The 26259-nt window shown below is 44.5% G+C and overlaps 2 protein-coding genes across 2 annotated transcripts in view; one reads left to right on the top strand and one right to left on the bottom strand.

The window, feature by feature from the left end:
- TVP23A (trans-golgi network vesicle protein 23 homolog A) overlaps positions 1–1451 on the top strand; it is a 78061-nt gene extending 76610 nt beyond the window's left edge. Inside the window, exon 8 of the mRNA XM_025183389.3 lies at positions 1149–1451. The gene's annotated coding sequence lies outside the window, so the exon portion shown is untranslated. The remainder of the gene's footprint in view (positions 1–1148) is intronic.
- Positions 1452–1552: 101 nt separating this feature from the next.
- NUBP1 (NUBP iron-sulfur cluster assembly factor 1, cytosolic) lies at positions 1553–23685 on the bottom strand. Its single transcript, XM_075899293.2, has 11 exons — positions 23547–23685; positions 23348–23452; positions 23051–23184; positions 17941–18009; positions 14792–14824; positions 13106–13196; positions 9599–9753; positions 5991–6101; positions 5313–5415; positions 3365–3448; positions 1553–1735 (listed from the first exon to the last, which is right to left on the bottom strand). The coding sequence occupies exons 1-11, from the start codon at positions 23581–23583 to the stop codon at positions 1683–1685; spliced, it is 975 nt and encodes a 324-aa protein (XP_075755408.2). The 5' UTR covers positions 23584–23685; the 3' UTR covers positions 1553–1682.
- Positions 23686–26259: the final 2574 nt, after the last annotated feature.

Below are 26259 nucleotides of genomic sequence, written 5' to 3'. Positions count from 1 at the left end.
CAAGGAGGGTTCTTGCTCCATTACCAGACACATTAAACTTTTCTGGGGACCTCCCACTGAGAAGGCCAACTAACCACCACCATATCCCAATTACTTTGGGCAGATCAAACCCAATTACATTTAACCACTGTAGCGTGATTACAAGAGTGAACTCACCTTAAGTGCCCTCCCTGCCAACAGAGTCCGGCAACAATAGGGTCTAGAAGGAGACTCGTTCCAAAGATTGGAAAAGGTCCTGCTGTTGGTGATGTCAGATTCTTGGTGTGCCTGTGGAGCATTCTCCTCCTCCTCATCATCTACAAATGTCCTCCTTGTTGTTGCCCAAGACTGCCTGAAGAGTAGCTTTGGAGGTATCCATGGACAGTTTTTGACAGTGGTTAGGTCCCTCTCTAGAATCCCATGCAGCTGTTCATAGAAGCAGCATATCTGAAGCTCTAATCTGGACCAGCCATTTGTGTCCTTTGTCTTTTGGTACATTTACCAGAGCTGGGTGTCCATACTGTATCCTTTTTCCACCATCCCCTGTGCAAATTTTGGCACAGATCTTAGTGCTTCTTCCACTGCTTTGGAGTTCTTCTCTCCTTACAGAAATCAGATCCAGTATCTCCTGCACACTCCATGCTGGAGATCATTGATGACCCCAGTCATTCATATTCAGATATGCTGCTGGGCTGGCGACATAGGAAATGAAATTCAAAAGTTCCTAGGGCCCCTCCTGTGTACCTGAGAATGCACCATAATTGAAAATGCTGGCCAAAGCAGTCACATTGGGAAACCTCCCAAAGTCCAAGAACACAGACATCAACAGTGCTATGTCTGCACAACCTCAAAGCTGATCCCCCCCCCCCGAAGGTCAAATTTAGTACTAATACACCTGTTGACCTTAAAAGCCTTTAAGATTCACAGAAGGGGATTGGTGGTGTATACTCATTCATTATAAAATCAACCAGGCCTCATTCTGTTATGCAGCCATGCAGTCAAGTTCATATTGGTTTAAATTTAAAAGCAGATACAGTTTATCCTCTCCTGCCATTTGTCCTCCAATTTACTTGTATTACAAACAAAGAAACTAAAATTAACTTTAAGTTTAAAAAACATTGGTTAGTAGTTTCTTCTCACTAGGCTGAAACTTATTTTTCTTTCCTCAGACACTGTGGTCACAAAAGAGACCACCTTAAATTTAAATGACTGCACTCTAAATATGGAACTCTAGTCAAAGAAAAAGATGTCCAAATGATCTTATCCAATGAAACAGCATGGAAATGCACACACAATTAAGAAGGATTGAAAATATGAATATTTAAAAAGACTGAGGTAAATAGTGCAATTAAAAATGTAATGCATAAGAGTTTCTGAATAAAGTCTGTGTGTGCACATCTATGGAGATTAATTTCACTAACCCCATATGCAAGATTTCAGATACCACAAAATACTGCATTTAAATTACCTCTCTGATAAGTAAGGTGACTTATAAATTTATAAAAGTAATAAAGCTTTAAGACATCAGATAGATTACCTTGTATTCAAATATTAAGGTGATCACACAGAGAAATTAACACAAGAACTTTAATTTAATTATTTATTCATAATATAGAAAAGAAATAGAAGTCTCCACATTCTTACTATCAATTCAGGAAAAAATAGTTGCTTTCCTATAATTAACTGCACATTTATTCCGTTTCCTAGTTAGATAATTTTTCTTCTGTGTGGTGTAGGCCACAGTATTCCTGAATCCCTGCAAAGAGGCAGAAACAAGGTAGCAGTGAACTTATATTATGTATTACTAGCACATTTACCCGCATTGCTCAGGTTCTTAAGGAGGGGCTCAGGGCAGAGAGCTGGGAGCGTGAAAGGCAGAGGAGTCAGGGTTGGTGGATGAGAGCGGGGCTCTGGGCTGGTGTGCGCGCATGCATGTGGATGGGAAATTGGGAGGGCCAAAGACTCCCCTCACCCTCCTGAGAGCTGTATCAGGGCTGCTGGCTTTTCCCCTTCCTGTCCCTGTCAGGGAGCAAGGGCAAAGTGCACAGATTGTCAGGGAGCAAGGGGAAAATGCAGTTTGCTGCATTCTTCACTCTGGCTGGGGAGCACAGGAAGAGAAACAAAGGGGGAACAGCCAGCCATGTCCCTGTACGAATCTGGGCAGTGGGAGCCTACAGAGCACCTGGAGGATTGAAGGCTCAGGGCTGGGGCAGTCAAAGGTAAGGGGGGGGGGGGGGGGGGAGAGAAGACACACCCTTAGCAAACCACTTTCACCTGCCTGGTGATTCTGTCTGTCTCTCTTCTGTATGGTTTTATAAGAAAATCCGATTCAAGGCATATCCCACTTTCCCAACACAACCAAACCCTTACACTGCTTTAAGTTATAAGAAGCTGTATACCGAATTTCTTACTGTTTTAGGAGTTCTTGAACAGAGTCAGTCTCTGTCTATATATATATATATATATATATATATATATAGAGAGGTGACTGCTTGGAGAATAAATCACAACATTTTGTCTATTACCTTGACTTACATTTGAAATGGTAAAAGAATTTCTCAACATGACTTTTAGACCTACTTTTCTTCTGCAATTTGAATACTTTCTGTATTTTGTACAATTGCTCTTCCAGAAATGTAAGTGGGACATTTATAAGTTCACTCACTGATAAGTAGGGATGTATGCGTATTGGGTAGTGGAGTAGAGACATGACTAATCACTCCCCCCTGTCGCCTCTATCAGAGAAGCAGCAAGGGGGGGGGGCAGTTCAAAAGCCAGTTCCTCCCCAGCACTCTCTCCATTGGGGGGGGAGAGGGGGAAGGGAGGCGGGCAGTGGAAGCAGAGGTGCCATGAGAAAATGGCGCGAGCAGGGACTGAAGTGGTCCACTCCACAGGGCTCTTGGTACATTTTAAAGGGAAAGGCGGAATCCAAGATGAATGGGGACTATTTGAGGGACAGCAGGGATAATGAGCGCCTTACCATAACTAATTGAGTAGTCGATGGAAATTCCATCGACTATTTGATTAGTTGATTAATCGAAATTTAACATCCCTACTGGTAAGCTATAAAAATTCTTAAGAAAGGCCGATTTGTAGAAAGTTTTGATAAACTGTTTTATGATATATTTGCTGGAACTCAATGAAGGTCAAAAAACCTATAAATGACACACTTATTTTTAATTGGGAATTAAGTAGCTATCATTTTGACAGAATTTAATAGTTTAAAATATAAGTGACTGAAGTAATTCTCTGAGACAAGAGAACAAATGGTGAATTTCATGATCTTATACTGCATATTTGTCAAAAATCAAGCTTTTGACACCTTCATAACAGAACTGCTCATTCAAGTCATTCACTCATCAGCCTTCTAACATGACAAACTTACTTTGGATGATATGCCTATAAGATAAAGTAGCTGGAGACTCAGGTATTTCAGAAAAAAAAGATTGGCCTTGGTCACAACTTTTCCCTAAAAGAAAAAAAAAAAGGGGGAAGGAGTAATCCTAAAACAACGCCCCAAATTATTTCCCCAAATTACTGTACGGTAGCTCCTCACTTAAAGTCATTCCTGTTAACATTGTATCATTGCTGTCCTATTCGAAAATATGCTTAAAGTCATGCAATGTTCTGTTATAATGGTCTCCGCATCTCCTCTCTCTCTCTAGCACCTGACTGCCACAATCAGATATTTCAGTGCATGCCAGGAGGCTGGGAGGGAAGGAGCAGGAGCAAGAACACTGTGCACTCAGGGGAGGTGGCAGAACTGGAAAAAAGTGAGCTGAGGTGGAGCAGAACAGGGGCAGGGAGAAGCATGGCAGGGCATTGGGGTAAGCAGTGGAGTGGGGGCAGGGTTTGTGGGGGAGTTGGGGATTGAGCCAATTTGAAAAACATGTGCCTGCAGATTATGTGCTCTGCAAAGCTTACAAATGCTGTCATGACCAACAGCAGCCTGCTCCAGCGGAGTGGCTGCCTCCAAGCTGCTTTCTCCTCTTGCGATATCGCTGTGTGTCATGGCTGCTACTGCTCGCTCCACCTCCTTCTCATGGGATTAGCTGCCCCTCCTACGGCTGTCTCCATTTGTGCAACAAATATGGAGAACGCCTCCTTCAGTGTTGTGTCCAAATGTAACATGTAACCTGGTTCCTTTAGGAGACAACCTGTCTCCAAAACCCCGGGGAGTGGTGGCATGTTCAGTGAATAATTGGAGCAGGCATATGTATGATCTCCTGATCAGAAGCCAGCAGAGACATCTCCATCAGCTGCTGAGGAAGGAAGAAGCAGTGTCCTTTCCTATGTGCTGCTGCTTGCCTGCTCTGCCTGGCCCTTGTGTCTAAACCTAACCTACAAAGCTTATACAGAAAGAACTCTGCAGGCCTAGGAATAGGGGTGGCATTGTTCCACAACCTCAGCAGAGCTCTGGGGCCAGAGGATAGTCACTTATCTAGTCACAGCTGTGAGTCAAACTGCAAGTAATGTTTTTTTGTCTGGCAAAGTTTGCCTAGAACCTAACCACCACTTTTTACATTAATTCTTATGGGGAAACTGGATTCACTTAACACCGTTTTGCTTAAAGTTGCACTTTTCAGGAACATAACAATATTGAGGAGTTACTGTACTAATCCAGTGAAACAAAAGATTTACATTCTTCCTGCGCGGTGAAACAAATGAAGCATGATAGCTATTTTCTTATAGATGGCTATTAGAAGTAACAGACTGAAGTCCTAGATTTAGAAATCTATGCAGTCGCTCTGTCTATACCTTCTTTCCACCTACCTGGGATGCTCTTCCTTTACTCCACAAAACAGCACCACCAATCTGGTCTTTCTTTGGACTCGATTCAGTGTAGTTTGGTGTATGTTGTGTATTAGTAACTTGGTTGATCACATACCAACTATTATTTTTTAATATATCTAATTACCCAATGAAAAATTCCAACTAAATTCTGAATAGCAGTTTTTCAGTTATAGAAGCTCTAGTTTTAACTGTATTAAACTGTATTCTTCCTTATGGTATGTTTTCATCCAGTCTGCAATTATAAATGAGCAATTTTTCAAAATATTTTACCTTTATTAACATGACTTATTTCAAGTGTGCAGGACTGGATGATTACTATTTAAACCTAAACAATTCATCATTTTACCCGTTTAACATGACCAAGGCATGTTATATCAGTTCCATAGTTACAGGATTTTAATTCTACAAAGGTTACCTATTGGACCCTATGTTGTGTGTTTGTCACAGTGAGCAACTAACACTTAGCAGATACACCAAAAATAATCCCAAGTAATGGCAGGTACATTGTTGTTTTTTATTATGTAATTTGCCAGGATTACCTATTCGAGGATCTAGTGGCACTTTACCCAGTAGAGAAATATTTAAATTTTGGCACATCTTCTCTGCTCCTCCAGTTGTTGGAGGAAAGATCTGAGTTTCAATCTGTAATATAAAAAGATAATAATAAATACATGACAAGTAACAGAAGACAACTTCAGAGAAGATCATTTTGAGCAAAACTGAAGGGAGGATACAGTAGTTCTTGAATGCAGAGTACTTTGGAATTGTATTACATTTCAAAGGCTGCAGCATCCCACATCAGCTGTTCAGAGATGCCAGCCAGTGGCTCCTTTTAACAGGAGAATTTAAGACATTAAATTGTTAAACACAGATGTGTAACCGAAGCCTGCACTTTAGAACTGCCATATTTATATGATGTCCTGGCTCCTAAAAACAGACAAAACTAATCCTTGGCTTCAGGGAAGCACCCTTCATGCCTATCCTTAGACAACAGTACCTGTTATAAAAGCGCTTGATGCTGTTTCCACCAACAGAAACAGATTCCCCACCCCGTACTGTTAAAAAAATGGTTTTTGAAATAAACAGCTTTATCAAGCAGATCAAACAAGTTTCTGCCATGATAAGTAAATCCTTTACCACCTAACATACATACATTTGGAATGTGTATATTAACACAAGAGTGAAAAATATTAGCAATAAGATTTAGATAGTCTTACCTTACATTTTGGGCATACAAAACCACTCATATTTTCAACAACACCTATGATGGGCAATTTCACCTTATGACAGAAGCTGATCTCTTTTCGAACATCCTGAAGTGATACTTCCTATCAAATGAAAGTGTTATTTTTGTCAGTCCACATATAGTTGTCTTTCATCTATGGAATTTCCTGCAGAGAAAACTTTCCTAGCACAGAAATATTTCAAGCAATGATTTCAAGAGCTTTTACTGAGTTCTTGCAGACCTCTCTTCACATTCTGAGTATGTTTTCCACCACCAGATTAAACATATAACCTACTATCTGGTTTACTCAAATAAGGATCTTCTGTCTTGAGACTAACCAAAGATTATCAAACTGTTTAGATCTTTATTCAAACAACTTTGCTTCCAGCATCTTTAAATCTATTCACTATCTCTAGCATGAGGATCAACCACCTTTATGTCTATCACCTGTATTCATATCATATATTCAGTGAAAAGTATTCTTTAAATAAAACATTAAGCAGAGATTACATTTGCATCTACTGTTAGTTCAGAGAGAGCAATCAAAATCTGGTCAAGGTATTGAGGAAAACGTGCAAGAATGGTTTACTCACTATTTCCAAAGTAAACTCAACACCATTCCCTCTCACCCTTCTCATACACATGCATGACCTCATTTCCTTCTACTTCCTCCTACCCCATACCTTGCATTCTGCTCCCTACTCCCTATTCAGTATTCCATTTGTTTCCTGTCCCTTGTGCCTCTGAACATTTTCTTGATGCTCCTAACTCCTGGAAAACTGTGCCTCTTCCTGCTCAGTTGGCCTCTTCTCCCCTCTTTCAAATTGCCCACTAAGAATACACTTTTTATTTAGCTAGACTTCTATCACTAACTCAGCTCTGCTGGATGACTTCAAATGGAGAGCTTCTTCTCCACTTAAACATTCTCCCTCACCTCCATACACATCCGAAGGAGGAAGAGTAGAAGTAGAGTGAACCATAGAGGTTCTACTTTCCTTAAAGAAAAGAAAAAGCAGTTCACCACAACTCCCTTCTGTATGAACAACACTAGTAACTTCCTTGTTACCAGGCCTTACTTTCCTCCTAACACCACCTGTAAGTCATAAGAACATAAGAATGACTTATGTCATCCAAAGGTCCATCCAGCCCAGTAACCTGTCTGCCAACAGTGGCCAGCACCAGGTGCCCCAGAGAGGGTGGACCGAAGACAATGATCAAGCGATTTATCTTCTGCAATCCTTCTCCAGCCTCTGACAAACAGAGGCCAGGGACACCATTTCTATCCCCTGGCTAATAGCCTTTTATGGACCTAACCTCTAGGAAATTATCTAGCTTCTCTTTAAACTCTGTTATAGTCCTAGCCTTCACAGCCTCCTCTGGCAAGGAGTTCCACAGGTTGACTACACGCTGTGTGAAGAAGAACTTTCTTTTATTAGTTTTAAATCTCCTACCCACTAATTTCATTTGGTGTCCTCTAGTTCTTCTATTATGGGAACTAATAAATAACTTTTCTTTATCCACCCTCTCCACACCACTCATGATTTTATATACCTCTACCATATCTCTCCCAATCTCCTCTTTTCTAAACTGAAAAGTCCCAGTCTCTTTAACCTCTCTTCATACGGGACCCGTTCCAAACCCCTAATCATTTTAGTTGCCCTTTTCTGAACCCTTTCCAAGGTCAAAATATCTTTTTTGAGGTGAGGAGACCACATCTGTACACAGTATTCAAGATGTGGATGTACCATAGTTTTATACAGGGGCAGTAAGATATTCTGTGTCTTATTTTCTGTCCCCTTCTTAATAATTCCTAGCATCCTATTTGCCTTTTTGACCGCTGCTGCACACTGTGTGGAATTTTTCAGAGAACTATCCATGATAACTCCAAGATCTCTTTCCTGATTTGTCATAGCCAAATTAGCCCCCATCATACTGTACGTATAGTTGGGGTTATTTTTCCCGATGTGCACTACTTTACAGTTATCCACATTCAATTTCATTTGCCATTTTGTTGCCCAATCACTCAGTCTGGTGAGAACTTTTTGCAGTCCCTCACAGTCTGCTTCTGTCTTGACTATCCTAAACAGTTTGGTATCATCCACAAACTTTATAACCTCACTGCTTACCCCTTTCTCCAGATCATTTATGAATAAGTTGAAAAGCATTGGTCCCAGGATTGACCTTTGGGGGACACCACTAGGTACCCCTCTCCATTCTGAAAATTTGCCATTTATTCCTACCCTTTGTTTCCTGTCTTAACTAGTTCTGAATCCAAGAAAGGACCTTCTCTCTTATCCCATGGCAATGTAATTTACACAAGAGCCTTTGGTGAGGGACCTTGTCAACAGCTTTCTGAAAATCTAAGTATACTATATCTACTGGATCCCCCTTGTCTGCATGTTTGTTAACCCCTTCAAAGAACTCTAATAGATTAGTAAGACATGATTTCCCTTTACGGAAGTGTCCAACAAATTATGTTCTTCTACGTGCCTCACAATTTTATTCTTTACTATGTTTTGACTATTTTGCCCGATACTGAAGTTAGACTTACCGGTCTGTAATTGCCAGGGTCACCTCTAGAGCCCTTTTTAAATTAGTGTCACGTTGGCTACCTTCCAGTCATTAGGTACGGAAGCCAATTTAAAGGATAGGTTACAAACCACAGATAATAGTTCAGCAATTTCCCATTTCCATTCTTTTAGAACCCTTGGATGAATGCCATCCGGTCCCGGAGTTTTGTTAACATTAAGTTTTTCTATTTGTTCCAAAACCTCCTCTAATGACACTTCAATCCGTGACAGTTCCTCAGATTCAGCACCCACAAAGGACGGTGCAAATTTGGGAATCTCCCTAAAGTCCTCAGCCATGAAGACTGAAGCAAAGAAATAATTTAGTTTCTCCGCAATGGCTTTGTCATCCTTGATTATTCCTTTTATATCTAGATCATCTAGGGGACCCACAGGTTTTTTTTTTAAGCAGGCTTCCTGCTTCTAATGTACTTAAACATTGTTATTTATTTATGAGTTTTTGACTAGCTGTTCCTCAAAATCTTTTTTTGCTTTTCCTATTACATTTTTACACTTGATTTGACAGTGTTTATGTTCCTTTCTATTTATCGCACTAGGATTGGACTTCCACTTCTTAAAAGATACCTTTTTGTCCCTCACTGCTTCTTTTACATGGGCTGTGTCCAGACTCAGGGGTTTTTTCGAAAAAGGCAAAGAAACTCTATAATCTGCCATAGAGATGTATGCAAGCTCAGCATCATGTTATTTAGATGGGAAAATTCTTTTCTTGACCTCAATTTTCAGATACTGATGTTCTGAGCTAACACTGCTGCTAATGCAATGTATTTGATCTCTAAGGATCAGCATCAAATAATTTGGTTGTGATGAAGGAATTATACTCGGCATGGATCCCAAATTCAGGAAGTAGACTCTGGAGCCAATTGGGTTAAATTAAATCATCTCCTTCTAAGGAAAGACTTTTATCTATTCCCCTTTTTGTACACACGCGACAATTGATTGACATGGTCATAGCTGTAAAGGTAATAAGTATTTGATTTAATTGTCATTAAATTTGTAACTGTACTCGTCTTACCTGAGGAGTAGTGATTATAACTGCTCCATCTACGTGTGTGGAATTTAGATATTGCACAATAGATAAATGTTCATCTGAAGTTCCTGGAGGTGTGTCCACAATAAGGTAGTCAATTTCACCCCAATCCACATCACGCAGAAACTGTTTGATCATTCCTAAAAACAGATGCAAGATGCATAACTAAAATTTGAAACTTAGAAATATACAAACTAGAAATACACAAATTGTTCAGTTTATTCAACATTTGTTGTAAACTTACAGGACCCAAAAGGTTGAATGATAAAATCAGAATGTGGTGTGCTATTCAAAAAGGTCAGAAAGGCAGTTTGAGAATTTATTCTGTGGTGAAAGATTACTCCAAATATGACTGCAGCCACACTCAAAATCTCAAAGCATGCGTCTACTCTGCAAGGAGAGTATGTAAAATGGCACCTTTCCACTTAAAATATCTGACTTCAGCAACAATGTATTTTTACTTCTGTTAACAGTATAGAGCCAACAGAGAAGAATGAAGTGGACTGTATTACTTCGCATGTATCAGAATTATTTAGAATTATTTAGCAAGTTCTAATCACTTACATCCATAAAACTCCATCTAAGACAAGTAATAAAAGAAGTTGCTGAAGCCATAATTTTGTCTGCAGAAGTTTCATTACTGGAGTTGTGCTATAAAAAGTGAAGATTTTAGTTCTGCTCTCAGATCCCATCATTTGCAAAACTGGTACTTAAAAATCACCATCTTTTGATCATTTTAAATATAGAAAGTTTTGGCTTCATCAATCGTGGAACCTCACAATATTAGTACAGAATCACTGTTCAGAAAGATCTGCACCATAAAAGTTATACAGGAAGTCCCCGGGTTACATCAATCCGACTTACGTCGGATCCCTAGTTACAAACGGGGCGGGGGAGGGGGCAGCCCCACTGTCGCTGCCTCCGGCGGCGCGGGGGGCGCTTCCCCCCAGCAGAGTAGGGAGACGCAGAGCTATTGTCCCCTCTCCCCCCCCAGCAGACTAGGGAGACGCGGAGCGGCTTTTCTCACTGCGGAGGACGTGGGCAGCAGGACCGCCAAGACGCGCCGCGATCCCGCCGCCTACGTCCTCCGCAGCGAGAAAAGCCGCTCCGCGTCTCCTTGGTCTGCTGGGGGGGGGGGGGCACGCTAGCTCCGCGTCTCCCTTTTCTGCTGGGGGGGGAAGCGCCCCCCGTGCCGCCAGAGGCGGCAACAGTGGGGGAGGCACCCCGCACTAGCTGCGCCCCGGCGACGGCATTTCCATTCAGGCGGCACTGAGGGAGCCCAGCGCATTGTGGGACTGGGCTGGGAGTCCCGTTTGCGGGAGGAGGCGGAGGGAGGGCGAGGAGCGAGCCGGTAACAGGGAGACCTCGGGGGGGGGGGGGGGGGGGCAGGTAGGGAGATTTAAAGGGGAATCCGCCTCCGCCATTAAACACCCGGCCCTGCGCCGGGCTGCGGCCTCAGGGCGCTGCAGCGGCCGGTCGGGGCGCACGGGGCTTGCTTGGCCCCAGCCCCAGCCCCAGAGCCCGGCCCCAGAGCCCGGCCGCGGGAGGGGGGGGGGGGGGCGGCGGCGGGCGGAAGAAGGGGATGCGAAGCGCCGCCGGGACCGCTTTAAAAAACTCCCCACGCCGAGGCCAGCAGGCGACGGGTTAAATTTTTCACCCACCAACATTTTTTATGGCGCAGGGCCCCAGCGGCAACGAGTCCCCTGGCTGGGGAGCCTGGCGTGCGCCGCTCGCGGGGAACGTTCCGCCCCTTCCCTGCCCTCCCCGGGGCTGCGGCGGCAGCAATGGGGGGCGGCTGCAGCGCTTCGCCTCCAAATGCTGCCCCGGCACCTCTGCCTGCAGCGAAAGGTTAACTCTGCCCCTGCTGACATTTTACCTGTTCACCCCCTTCCTCCGTGCTTTTCCTGCTAATAATTTCATGTGTAAGGGAGATTGTCCGTGCCCCCCACCCCCGCTTCTGCACAGCTCCGTGGAAGAGCCTCCGGGGGTGGGGTGGGGTGGGGTGTTGAAAGGGGATTGCTGTGTGCAAGGTCTCTTTCCTGTGCACCGCCAGCCGGGCTCCCGCATGGCTGCACAAAGAGCAGCAGTAGAGGCCCTTGTTTGCCTTTAAAGGCAGCAGCTTGAAATTTAAGGTGTCCCAGAGCCATGTCTATCCGCAGACCTCAGCACTACACTCAATGGAGAAATGCTCATTGCACTTTTTCACCCTGTAGATATCCCTCACTTGTGTTGCTATTCCCTGTCCTTGGGTTTATTTTGGGTAGGTACCTGGTCCTGTTCCGAGATGTGCCGCCTGACAGGCAGTTCAGCCGGCGCTGCCCCAAGCGCCTCAGGGGAAGCACCCCCCATGCCGCGGGAGGCGGCAACAGTGGGGGAGGCACCCCGCCCCCGCCAGCTTTGGGTCAATTGGCCCCATGGACGCCCCTGGGCAGCTCCAACACCTCCCCCCCCCCCACACCGTCGGCTGGAAGGAGGGTCTTGAGAATGAAGCTTGAGAATAAAGGACTGAGGGAAGTGAGGTGTGGGAAAATAAAACTGAGCTCTGGAGAAATGTTTGGCTAGAGTTTCCCCTACAATATGTACCAGTTCTGACTTACATACAAATTCAACTTAAGAACAAACCTACAGTCCCTATCTTGTATGTATCCCGGGGACGGCCTGTACTTCCAACAGAACACTCTACTCAAATTGCACTATATTTAAAATTATTTACTGTCAAACTAAAAATGACTTTTAGCAGTAAAAAAGCTAGATATATTCGTTTTCTGAAAATTTAGAATTTAGTTAAATGTAAGTAGAAAGCAATGGGAAATGGGATTGAAAGTGTTACAACAAAGTAATTTTAAAACTAAAGTAACACAGAAATCACACGTTAAGGTCTCAAGAAAGGTTAAGCAGTTTTATCACATAAATTCATCAGCAAAATTGACTCAAAAGAATGCTACTTCTACTACCAAACTAAGTAGTCTAATTCCTACCAGTTTTCTTTGATGCACAAAAGAATAGTTAATAGTAAAACAATATTCAGTTAAAAAGACAAACTATTAACCAAATAAGACAGTTTTGCTACCTACATTCATTTACAAAAATTGATTGTCAAATTATTTGAAAATTATGCTGTTGTACATTGAGATTTCTTTTAGATATGCAATCAATTTAGGATTTATTTTAAAACATGAGCTATATCCATGCCCATTCAGAAAGTTCATTAGTTAACATGGAGCACTAAACTAAATATAAATTCTGCCCAAGTGCAAAAAAGTAGATTTACATTTTAATCCATAGAATGCGTACAATTAAATTGTTCAGATTATGCTAGAGAGCTCAGTTCAATACAAGATAGCATTTCATGTCACTATAGGATAGTTAAGATTAACTGCTTTTCTAACAAACTAAGTTTTATATGGAAAAAATGAAGCACTTGATAAATTGCAATAGTTTAGGCTCCCTTATGCAACAATAAAAAAAACAGTGAAAATACTTGATACGGACCATTTTTTTTGGGTCCTCTCCAGATAACAGCATCGTCAGGACCACTGAGCAAGAATCCCACTGACATGACACTTAAATTATCTTCAACATACTAAAAAAAAGAGGAAGTTTACTATTAAAATAGCCCAGAAAGAAATTTAATTGACAAAACATCTTTTTAACAGTTCTTACATTTTAACGCAGCAAAATATAGTTTAAAAAAATTATTGTTGGTTGAAAATAGGGATGCAAGTGACAAGTCGACTACCTGATAAGCATACTTGCTTCCCCCACCCCCTTGCTGCCTCTATGAGAGAGGGGCAGCAGAGGGAGAGCAGAAGCCAGTGCTGGGGGAGGGGGAAGCCATCTTAAAAGCCATTTCCCCCCAGCACTGTCTGGGGGGGCAGGGGAGGCAGAGGCATAGCTGGGACCTGGCCAAGCTGGGACAGCTGATTCCCAGCTCACTCCTTACTTTTCTTTTCCTCCCCTCCCTCCTTCCCAGAGCATGGGAGGAGGGGAAGCAGCAGCCATGCATGCCAGGACATGGCTTGCTTTTAATCCTGTTCTCTGGAAGCTAAGGGAACAAGGTGAATGTGTTGGCATTCCATGCATGTCTCTCATGCTTGGCTGGTGTGTGAGGCACATGCATGGGATGCAAACATTTTCCCCTCACCCTCTTAGTGTCCAGAGAACGGGATCAAAAGCAAGCCACAACCCGGAGTGCAGGGGGGCAGCAGCCAATGGGACCTGAGAAGCTCTGTGACCTGTAGTTTGCATGTCCCTCAGTCCATGCTGAAGCTTGCAAGCTGCAACTGTTCTCTGGAGTCAGCCCATAAATGGGTCAACCACTCGATAAATTTTTTTTCTCTTTTTTGACTACGACACTCTGCTCGAACTGTTCAAAAGCAATTAGAGTGGCAGGAAGGGTTTAGTTGGGCTAGCAAAAATGGATCACCAGGGCGGGGAGGGGGAGAAGAGAAGAGTCCATGAAATTTTAATAGATTGAAAAGTGGTCCATATGCTCAAAAAGGTTGGGAACCACTGGACTACTTGATTAGCTGATTGCACACAATTTAACATCCCTAGTGGAAAATTAAGGACACTTTTTTTAAAAATCAGTCAAAGGCTGAATGATTTCTATACAGCCATTAATCTGACTATCTTTATATTTTAAAGAGCCCAAACTAATAATGCCAATTACTGCAATAATCTTCACAGAATTATTACCGAGAAGACATGTTGCTAAAATGATTTCCCTTCTCAGCATCAAAAAGTCTCAACAAAATCTGAAATATTTCCATGCATTTTGTTAAGAATATCACCTCTTATTCCTTGGGATTTTGTACCTGCAGTATTGTAACAGAAAGTGAAGGTTACATTAGAACCAGAAATAAACAGACTAATCTATTTTCATTGTCCAAACCAAAATAAGCGTAAAGGGAGAAAGCTGAAAAAAAGAGAAACTTTACATTGTTTTAAAATGTTCAGTTATAATCACCCACTGTGATGTTAGTAACAGAAGGAATTTTTTAAAGCTATGATTCTTAACCTGTAGTGCCCCTTTAAGAAGTAGGACTTCTACATATGGAAAAGAATAGGATAAAGGAGAAGCCAGTCCTAGTTTCTATCTGGACTAGGTTCTTTCTTCTCCCTCATTCTTTTTTTTTTTTTTTTTTTTTTAAGAAAAAGAAAAGACCCACTACTTACCACCGGAGACCATCCAGAACCACTCTGGTGAACCTGAGGATAAAAGCAATGTTTTAAAAACCTTTATATAGAATAGATACACAATGTATGTAAAATATAAGCTACATTGTAATGTTCCTTTCAAACCAGATGCCAAGAAATAGTCTATCTGTACTGAAAGAGTCAAAATCCCATAGCAAACTGCAAAAAGAAAGAGTTCCTGAATTAGTTTGTAAACAATGAATTCTGTTGATGTGGATTAAATGGTTATGGCAGCAAACATGCTGCCTAGCAATTTGCAATATAGCACTAACAGGAAGAAAAGAAAAAAGCCAGATGCTGCCCGTAAATACAGGGATACGTACTAAAAGTCTGCTATGCAGAGAAGGTTTTATCATAAAATACAAAAACTAAAAAGGGGACTGGCAACCAACTCAAAAAAAAAAAAAAAAAAAAAAAACCAAGCGTATACACATTTCTCAAAAGACAATACTTGTTTATGCCAATGACATTACTTTCCTATTAATGTATTAACCTGATCATAAATAAATGCTTTAGAAGCTGCTAATCCCATGGCAAAGAGGGCTCAAATATCCTTCTAATACAAACAGTACCATAACCTATAAATACTGTTTAAAAGTAAATTCCCTGTTCAGAATGTTAAGTGTCTTTGTCCTATATCAGATAGTCTCAAACAAAGGCAAACCTTGCTAAGACCAACTTAAAAAACAACAGCAAATAGTTTGGTAGCTCTTAATAGACTTAACAAAACATATAGGGTACATTTAGATAACATGGCTCTGTTGACAGAGCCATGTAAAATAGTTTACTCGGCATAGTCAAAGAAGCGGGGATTTAAATAATCCCCACTTCATTAAAATAAAAATGGCCACCGCGCTGTGCCAACGATAAGCTGATTTGGCACAGCGCGGCAGCCTAGATGTGGTGCAGTTGACAAGGGAAGCCTCTGTTGACCGTTCCGGTAAACCTCGTTTAAATCCCCACTTCTTTGATTACGCCGAGTAAACTATTTTACATGGCTCTGTCGATGGAGCCATGTAGTCTAGACGTACCCATAGATGGTGGAATGAGCTTTCGTGGGCATAGCCCACTTCTTCAGATGACCAGTGTTTTGAGTTTAGGATGTGCAGACTCAAAATAAATAGGGAAGAAGGGAAGGGAGAGAAGGAGGACAAAAAAGGAGGGGGCAGGAAACAGGGAGCAGAGGGTATGAAAATATCAAAGGGAAAAACAAGTAGGCAGAACTGGCAAACACCTGAAGATTGGATAGTTAAAAAGAAGCAGATAAGGACCAAAGGACAACAATAGAAAGGAAGGGTACTTGTGCAAGAATCTACATAGACAAAGAGCTGTTTGCACCTTCATTGAATGTTAAGTTGATAATGTCCCAGCCATCCCTCATCTCGATTGAGGCCATCAGCATGAGAATTTAAATTGTGGATGAATTGTAATTCTAGTACCTCTCTTGTGTATTGGACTTGTAGAATTGGTTTGTGATAAGACAGCCTGGAGATCTTTTAAAGAGTGTTTAGATAGACTGAAGTGCTCTCCAACAGGTTTCTGTATGTTCCCTTTACATACATCTGATTTGTGTCCATTGATTCTTTCCCATAGGGACTGTCCAGTTTGTCAAATATGTATAGCAGTGGGGCACTGCTGGCATTTGATGGTATAGATCAAATTACTGTTGAATGATCCTCTGATTTGATAGCTTATGTTGTTGGCTCCAGCAATGAATTCGCTTGTATAGATATGTGAGCGGAGTTGGCACTATGGCTGATTGCAGGGCTGGGTTCCTGGGTTTTTATGATGTGGTTGTGTAGCATGGTTACCAGAAAGAATTCTCCCTTCTCCCCTATTTATTTCTGCACATCCTAAACTCAAAACTCCTGTCATCTGAAGAAGTGGGCTGTGCCCATGAAAGCTCATGATACCATCTATATGTTTTGTTAGTCTATAAAGTGCTATCAGACTATTTGCTGTTGTTTTTTAAGTTTATCCTGTACAGACTAACTCAGCTACCCCCTGAAGCTTCTTGCTAAGACCAATGGTGTTCCCAATTAGCATCTGTAATGAGGCAAGTTAGCCACCTGCCGACCAAAAAGGGAATGCCACTTCAATATACCCCGGAGGACAGAGCCAGATCAGCCTCTCTCCACTCCCTGGAAGTCAAGCAGCAGGACTAGAAGACTGGAGCTGAGAGCTCAGTTAGGGTGCAGACACCACAGGAGACAGATGTTCCTCACAGTTCCTTGGGCTGGGAGACTGAGATGAGGTGGAGGACAACTGACTTGGACCACCAAGACCACCACCTGACACTGACCTAGGGGAAGCCAGCAGCTGATCAAGGACCCTGATGAGTCACTGGGTTGCAGTGTGGACTCCCTGCTGACTCCGCAGCAGATTAGTCTGCTGCCATTAGGGACCTGGGCTGGGGCACAGCAGAATGGGTGAGCCTGTGCCCCTCCTGCCACCCACCCTTCGTGGGTGGTATTCTCTTTTTCCACCCAGCTACAGCTAAAATACTTGTTTGTTTCTCTGCCTGAGGCCAGGCCAAGCTCAGTGATTGTGCTTGCCCTGCCCTGAAGTAGACAGTAGAGCCTCGGCTGGACTAATTTCCTGCTCTGCCTGCAGCCAGGCTAACCTCACCGACTCAGAGACTGACTCACACCCAACCAGAGCACAGGCTAGTTACTGGTTGTAGTGAGCCAGGTTAGCACCTTCTGACCTGCAGTGGTATTGAGACCCCACTCTGATCTACTCCAGTACCAAAACACAGTTTGCTTCTACTTCTCCAGAATTAAAGAACAAGTTATAATAAGATTGCATATCTACAGATGATTCCACAATATTATAATCTTCAAAAAAAATGAAGTTCATTTTATGTTGTGTTATCCTGGCATTAACTGTCTACTTGAAGAGTGTGTATTGTTCTATAAGCTAGCTAAAGATGTACTGAATTTGGAGGAGCTCAACTTGCTTTTTATTATTTAAGCATTTCCACAAATATTTCCCAAGAAATTATTCTTAAGCCCTAAATATACACAAAACTGAAGGCAAACTGAATCAAGCAAAGCTTCCTGGAAATAACCTATGAGGCCACTTGCGACAAGTTTCTCTTACTGTTTAAAATATAAAAACAATCTTACCTGTTCTCCTTCTATACCCATTATTTTTGGGATTGATGGTCCACAAATATCTATATCCAGAAGAGCAACCTTAAAAAAAAAAGTTGGAAGTAAGTTTGCACAGAGTTGTTTACATGATATAAATTGGAAGCAAACACTAAAATGAGTTTAAATTTGGAGAGTGTTTAGCTTAGACTAGCACTGGGAAACGATGTATTCAGACATTAGATCACTAGCTTAAAGACAAGACTGCCTTTACTAAATTTATTTTCAGCAGCAGGACCAGTTCTAATTAAGGATGTAAGCTCCCATGTAATTGTTTAACAGTGGAGTTTACTTCATGATTAACTGGTTAACCAATTAAGGAGGGTCATTCCAGCCCAGCTGTACTGGAATGCCCCCCACCCCCGCCACGGCCAGGTTAGAGCAGCCCACAGATGCAGGCAGGGCCTGCTCCAGCACATCGAGAGAAGCCCCTGCCTCTGATGCATCCAGGCCCACTGTGAACAGGAGCAGCCCCTGTCCATGGCAGGCCCTGTGGGATTGGAATTGCCCCTGTCCATAGTGGGCAGGGAGCTGCTCCAGTCCTATCAGTTAACCTTTCATATCCCTAGTCCTAATGGGCACTCATTCACTATCTTAATGAATGTTCCTTGATAGCTTAATGTCTTCCTTGATAGCTGCAGCAGGAATTGCATAGGGATAGCACCTGAATCCTCACCCTCTGCTATATCTAAGCTACAAGAACAAGTCCAAGTTGCATATTTTCAATGGTTAGAGGGCATTCCATTTTAAGTTTTATTGCTAGCATGGTTAGAAAGCATGTAAAACAAATTTTCCCATACATCACATTGGTAATAACATGTAGCAGAGCGAATAAGTCTGTTTTTATTTTTAAAAAAATCTGATCTTTTTATTTTAAAATCAGTACTAAATTTCTCATTTAAAAATACCAGTCAAAATTAAACCTCATGATAAACACACTACACCTACACTTACAGTCTCATAAAAGTGAATTAATGGCTCTAGTCTGTCCAGCTTAACTACTAGCTCTTGATTCTTGAAAGTTCTGGGCTTTCAATTTCAGTTTCTCAGCAGACTAAAAAGTAACACGTGTTAAAGAAATACACAAGTTGGGTAGGGTTGTTTTGTGCTTATGTGGTGGTATGCCTGGGCCAAGTATGGCAAAGGAGTTTGTTAAGACACTGTCTTAGAGACAGACACAATATATAGCAAGGACTGGGAGCCCATGTTGATGCTCCACCCTCCCCCGTCCACGGGGCTGGAGCACACAAAATCTACTAGCCTGGGCCCCCTTGGGCTCTGGTGTGAGAGGGGAATGTAGGGAGTGTCTTTCTCCTTCTCAGTCAGGGTCACATCAGTGAGTGAGAGTGGGGGGGGGGTTTGGTTTTTTTTTTTTTTTTGCTTCTCATATGTGTGCAGCCTCTGGCAAATTTTTCTGTTGTCAGCCAATTCCAACCCAAAAAAGATTCCCCAATCCTGATATAAAGGAAAGGTCAAAGGCAACATCAAAAGAAAGTGGAGTGGACTGGAAAGAAAAAGGAAAGACATTATTCAGCATGCACACAATTTTAATATCCTCCCCCCCTCCCCACACACATACGCTTTTGCTGCAGAAAAAGTCATGGTTTCTGGGTATAAAAGAGACCCTATATGGGCATATTTTGAAGAAATTCGTTCTCTGGGTAAAAAATGAAAAGATTTCAAGTGTAAGCACTTAAAAAAAGATGATGCGGGGCCTAGCTGCAAGAATGTAACATCAGAAGGAAAACTGCTTATTGGGAGAAAATTATATAGATGAAGATGTGAATATGGCTGAGTGGATTAGGGATGTAATATCCCGTTTGATCAGTTAAACAGGTACATGTTATGTTTAACTGGTTAACTGCTTAAATGAGAACAAGTGTCGGGTGGGGGCTACTCTGGCTAGGCAGGCTGCTCCGGCCAGGCCAACTACGGGCAGGGACTGCTTCATGTGGGCTCGAGTGCTTCCCTATCCGCTACACGGTGGGCTGTTCCAGTCGGGCTGGGGACCCCTCTTGTTGCACTGGATGGGAGGCTGCTCTAGCCCTATTAACCATTGACATCCCTAGAGTGGGTCAACTGGTTAGTAAATTAAATAATTCACTTAGCAATGCCTCATTCTTCAAGACTCTATGCGTTTTGAGAAATTCCCAAGCTGTTTGCTGTGTTGGATGCTGTGAGAGAAAAAAAAGTTTCTTAGCTAATCCTTATGGCTTGTTTAATTAGTTAACTAGGTTTAGAATCTACTACCCAAGTACAGGCAGTCCCTGGGTTACGTACAAGATAGGGACTGTAGGTTTGTTCTTAAGTTGAATCTGTATGTAAGTCGGAACTGGCGTCCAGATTCAGCCGCTGCTGAAACTGACCAGCGGCTGACTACAGGAAGCCCGAGGCAGAGCTGATCTGCCCCGGGCTTCCTGGAATCAGCCGCTGATCAGTTTCAACAGGATGAATCTGGACGCCAGTTCTTACATACAGATTTAACTTAAAAACCCCAGGCATCCCCAAATCAGCTGCTGCTGAAACTGATCAGCGGCTGATTCCAGGAAGCCCGGGGCAGAGCAACTCTGCCTCGGGCTTCCTGTAGTCAGCGCTGGTCAGTTTCAGCAGCGGCTGACTTGGGGATGCCTGGGGCAGAGCAGCTTGGGTGCTGCTGGGTTGCTCCAGTAGCGCCCAGAGCAGCGCTACCGGACCAACCGGCAGCGCCCCAGCTGCTGTACCACAGGCGTCCGGAGCAAAGCCGCGGAGCACGGGGGGCAGCGGGACAGCCCAGACGCGCCGCGGCTGTCCTGCTGCCCGCGTGCTCCGTGGCTTTGCTCCCCGTCTCCCTGGTCTGCTAGTCTCCAGCAGACCAGGGAGACGGGGAGCAAAGCGGAGCAAAGCTGCGGAGCACGCCGGCAGCGGGACAGCCGCGGCGCATCTGGGCTGTCTGCTGCCCGCGTGCTCCCCGGCTTTGCTCCCCGTTTCCCTGGTCTGGGAAGACGTGGAGCAAAGCCGCGGAGCACGCGGGCAGCGGACAGCCCAGATGCGCCTCGGCTGTCCTGCTGCCAGCGTCCTCAGAGGCTTTGCTTCCTGTCTCCCTGGTCTGCTTGTCTTCAGCAGACCAGGGAGACGGGCAGCAAACCCCGTTCATAACTGCGGAACTCGGGGACTGCCTGTATACAACACAGAAAACTGCAGTTAAGAGAAATTTAGAGTTGCCACTTAGTATCATTTTCTTATTTTATATTACGCTAGGGGACATTGCACCCTGCTCACTACGCTCGCCAACCACTGTTTCTGGGGGTTGACAGGTCTGGCTCTCCCCCTGGCCGCCAGGGAGTCAGTCCTGGCTTCTTGGCCCCCCCCCCCCCCATCCTCTTGTCCCCCAACAACCCTCCCTTGCCTCTCAGCTCCCCTTTGGCCTAAGGGGTGGGCAAGCCAGCGGGCAGTGAGGTGGTGGCTTGACTCAGGATGCTGCCTGCCTGATGCTCCAGCCTCAAACCCCCTTCCCCGGCAAGATTACAGCACCAGCGCTTGCCAGGGGAGTGGGGATAGAAAGACACCCTGAGGCTTTGTACCAGATTTGGCTTGTGGGAAAACACGCGTGCTGCTGTGGAGAGGGGAGGCCCAGAGCTCCATGAACCACAGCCGATCTCCCTCCTTACCCCCACCTCCGTCCTCCATTTTTGCACCCCCCTACCCCTCCTTCCATCCTACCGCACCCCTCTACCTCCATTTCTACACCCACTCATCCTCTATAACCCTTCCCTTCCCCACCTATTTCTACACCCGCTCCCCATCCTGACTCTCACACTGCTCATCCTCCTGCTTCCATTCCTATATCCCCCTCACCCCTACCATGCCCCCTTACTGCACTGCCCATCTCCACACACACCCTATCCTCATTTCTCCTGCCCTACACACACCCTGCCCCCTCCCATGAATGGCCACCCTAACCAACCAAGAAACAGGCACTAGCATGTTGGCAGTTGCTATGAACACTGCTGAGCTACCCCTTTGTGATGCCTCAGGGAACTGTGTGGGGGGGGGGGGGGGGAGGATTAGCCCCAAGACTTGAGCCACATGGAGGGAGAGGGGGTTAAACTCCGGCCCACGTGGCGCAGAGCTGGCAAGGAGTTAACCTCCGGTCCGTGCGGCAAGGAATCAGTAGGAGGTCATGGGGGGGTTCACTCCCCCACCCGCGCCCGGTGGTGTTTCCATTCAGGCGGTACTGAGGGAGGCCGGCATTGTGGGACGGGGCTAGGAGTCCCATTCGCAGGAGGTGGTGCATAGCCAACCCGCCCCTTCTTTGCCCACCAGCGACCCGCAGCCGAGAGCATGCGGGGGGGACACAGGCACCTCTGCAAGCTTTCAGATGCTGCAGGCTGCAGCATGTCTCTGACCCAGGCCCAATCCCGCAGTGCTGCCCTAGCTTGCTGAGAGGGAAGTGAAGGTCCTAATAAATCTGTTAGTCTCTAAGGTAGCGTAGTACTCCTCACTGTTTTTACATGAATAAGTGGCTGCAAGTTAAAGGCCTTACACTGCAAAGTCCAGTGAACTGACTGGTTCTAGGACTGACCTTTCGGGTCATGAAAGGACCTTCCCTCTTATCCCATGACAACTTAATTTATGTTAGAGCCTTTGGCGAGGGACCTTGTCAAAGGCTTTCTGGAAATCTAAGTACACTATATCTACTGGATCCCCCTTATCCACATCTTTGAAGGGGTCAACAAACAACTTTAACAGATTAGTAAGACATGATTATTTCCCTTTACAGAAACCATGTTGACTTTTGCCCAACAAATTATGTTCTTCTATGTGTCTGACAATTTTACTCTTTACTATTGTTTCAACTAATTTGCCTGGTACTGACAATAGACTTAGCGGTCTGTAATTGCCAGGATTACCGCTAAAGCCCTTTTTAAATATTGGCATTACATTAGCAATCTTCTAGTCATTGGGTACAGAAGCTGATTTAAAGGATAGGTTACAAACCATAGTTAATAGTTGGGAACACTGCATGGAGATTGACTGGCAGTGTGTCCGTGATCGACTGGTTGGTGACCACTGATCTATACAAAAAAAGGTGAAAGGTGTTTCTCACCTGTTTAGTCTCATCCTCTGCTAAGCCGTGAGCCAAGTGGGCACTGAAAGTGCTCTTGCCGACTCCTCCTTTCCCCGACAAAACCAGGATTTTGTGCTTCACAATTTCCATTTTCTCCTTTATTTCTGCTACAGCTGTAACGGCAAAGGCGGTCCCAAGAGTCTGAGCCACGAGCACCAAAGGGAGGGCGCCCCAGGAGCGTTCCCTGACAGGGCTGCGGGCCAGAGTTGAACCCTTCTCCTTATTTCTCGCCCTCGGCAGACCGGTCCCTCCTCTCCCGCCCCCAGCGCAGCTCACCCGGGTCCAGAGCGGCCGGGCCGCCGGAGGCGCACAGCCCCTGGTTGGGGCATCCCTGGCAGGCGGCGGCTGTGCCCGCCTGGGCGCTGCTGGTGCCGGGACAGCCTGCAAGGGAAGGAGAGAGAACGGGCGGATCCGGGTTAGAGAAGACGAGACGCCGCCGAGGTCCCTGGCGCGGCGCAGCCAAGTCCCCCCTCACCCTGCGGCGGCGGCGCGGCTCCCGGAAGCTCAGCCATGGCTCAGCCGGCTGCGAGCGCTTCCGCCTGGCGCCAAACTGCTTCCGGGTCAGAAACCCCGCGGCCAATGGGCTAGAAACCTGAGTTCCGTCACCTCGGGGCTGGGCAGAGCCTGGAGGCGCGGCAGGGAGCAGCGAGCAGGCCGGCGGCACCTTCCAGCACGGGCGCCCCCTCGTGGCTGCGCGGCGCTAGTGACGTGCCCGAGCGGCTGGACGGGAAGGAGACGGGCGCCAGCAGGGGCCGCAGCTCGCGGCGTCGTTACGTTGCACCTTAACCGCGTCAGGCAGTAACTTCTCCGGAGCCTCCTGGACTAGACCCAAAGCCCAACCCTGACGTCACAGCGGGGGAGGAGCCTCTGGTGCGCGAGCCACGTGGAACGTGCTCACTGCCATTTGATTAAGAGAAAGGAAAATCCACGGCGGTTTGGGCGCTCGTGCCAGCGCACCCGCAGGGGGAGGGGGACCTGAACATAGTTAGAAATACTAATGGATGCCAACTGTCTTGCCGGCTCGTGCCTGGGAAAGCCCAGAGTGAATCTCCAAAATGTCCATGGGGGGCGTTCTGCATGTTTCTTCTGTTGTGGGTTTGAAATGGCTTGAGATTGTTCATCTTTATATCTGAGCCTGTTATTTGACAACCCGATTAGTGTAGCACCGTGCAGGATGAAGCAGATACCAGCAAATTTGCAAGGTTCTAGATACAAATTTTGTATCTGCATCCACAAAGAGGCGCTATGGATATTCACCTCCAGAGATGCGGATACCTGCAGCTATAAAGTTTATTTCAGTGGATTTGTAGGCCTCTATTGATAGAAGCCTTATTAACAAGCTTTACCCCTCCTCCCTGGTCAGTTTGCTTCCAGGCAGGACTGCCAAGATGAGAAGAGTGGGAGAAGGAAGGGACAACTGACCCTGAGACCAGCAATTCTAAAAGGGCTAGAAAGTTTGTCATCTATGAATTTAAGTTCTAGTGCAGGAGTTCTGCATTATCACCCTTGGCATGAGGTAGTGAGACAGCTTCTGTTTCTTCCTCTGCCCCAGGTAGGATGGTGATTGTTGATATTTCTCACTAACTCCTGGCCTTGCTGTCTTTTAAAGGGGAAAATGCAAAAACTCCTTTTGGAAAGAAAAAATACTTTCCCAGGATTAATTTTTCCCATGTGCTCTGTTTTCCTAATTATTAATGGAATTTCTTTCATAGTCCTCAATTTACTATTTTACAATGGAAAATAGAGATTCCATTTTAGTCATCAGTCCAGTCAAATGACAAGTGAATTAGAAACATCTTTGAGTAGGACCTTATTTATCCATTACAGAATCTATCTGTAATAACAAGTATCCCTTACCAATTACCAAGCTTTGTTTATTATTCTTAGTTTGAAGGGCCATTTCAATGGACTCTAGGATTCTCACAGAGTTGGAGGCATCAGCAATAATGAGGTACAATCCACTATTCAAAAATCACATGAGATTCCTGAATATAGATCTGTCAAGGCTATTTCCCACTCTGAAACTCAGAGTGGAGAAGGTGGGAGCCTGCAAGAGAACTAAAATGCTTTGTCTCTATAAGCTTCTGCTTAAAAAATCTCCCCAAGGTCACAGATTCTCTGGCCTTGGGAGATAGGCTGACACCATCAAGTGAAAACCCCTTCTGCTTGAACCTAAGAAAAAAGCACTTCAGTGTATTCCAGAGGGGTACCTCCGAGCTCTTTTTTCACAAGAGATCTTGAAAAAAGAAAGAAAACAAACTAATCTCTGATAGCTGACCTTGCAGTCTTAGGCATGCATACATAGATCTTCTATTACCTTACAAGACACAAGAATCAAATAATAGCCTTAAAATGGTGATTTTATTAGCAAAACAAAAAGATATACTTGATAAAGCATAGTTGATTGCTAGGTGATATAAAGCAACTAAGAACAGATTCAAACAAAGAAGTGTATCTCTGGGATTTATCTTGATGCAATGTCTGGGAGGGGGGAGGCACATGGATTTAGCACAGAGATGTTTAACTCAACAACAAAACAAGGAAGATAACTTAATCATGTCTAAATAGACATTTAATTCCCTGTCTACTTAGAGATTCCCCTTTATTTGGTTCTGGTAAGGCCACATCTGGAGTATTGTGTCCAGTTCTGGGCCCCCCACTATAGAAAGGTTGTAGACGCATTGGAGAAGGTCCAGTGGAGGGCAACCAAAATAATTAAGGGGCTGGAGCGTATGACCTATGAGGAGAAACTAAGGTATTTGGGTTTGTTTAGTCTGCAGAAGAGAAGAGTGAGGTGGGATTTGATAGCCGCATTCAACTTCCTGAAGGGATGTTCCAAAAAGGATGGAAAGAGGCTGTTCACAGTAGTGATGGGTGGCAGAACAAGGAGCAATGGTCTCAAGTTACAGTGGGAAAGGTCTAGGTTGGATATTAGGAAAAACTATTTCCCTAGGAGAGAGGTGAAGCACTGGAATGGGTTCCCTAGGGAGGTGGTGGAATCTCCATCCCTAGAGGTTTTTAAGTCTCAGTTTGACAAAGCCCTGGCTGGGTTGATTTAGTTGGGATTGGTCCTGCCTTGGGCATTCACAGGTTAAGAGAGAACACTTTGCACCTTAGAATCCAAAAACTCTTTGCTAAGATAAAGATTGTGAGAGAATAGTTTTGTGAGAGAATAGTTAAATTAATAC

Source organism: Pelodiscus sinensis, chromosome 15, assembly GCF_052426305.1.
Source record: "Pelodiscus sinensis isolate ZL-2025 chromosome 15, ASM5242630v1, whole genome shotgun sequence".
NCBI classification, from domain to species: domain Eukaryota; kingdom Metazoa; phylum Chordata; order Testudines; family Trionychidae; genus Pelodiscus; species Pelodiscus sinensis.
The sequence above is the reverse complement of the archived record's forward strand: the minus strand, read 5'-3'. Positions and strand labels throughout refer to the sequence as shown.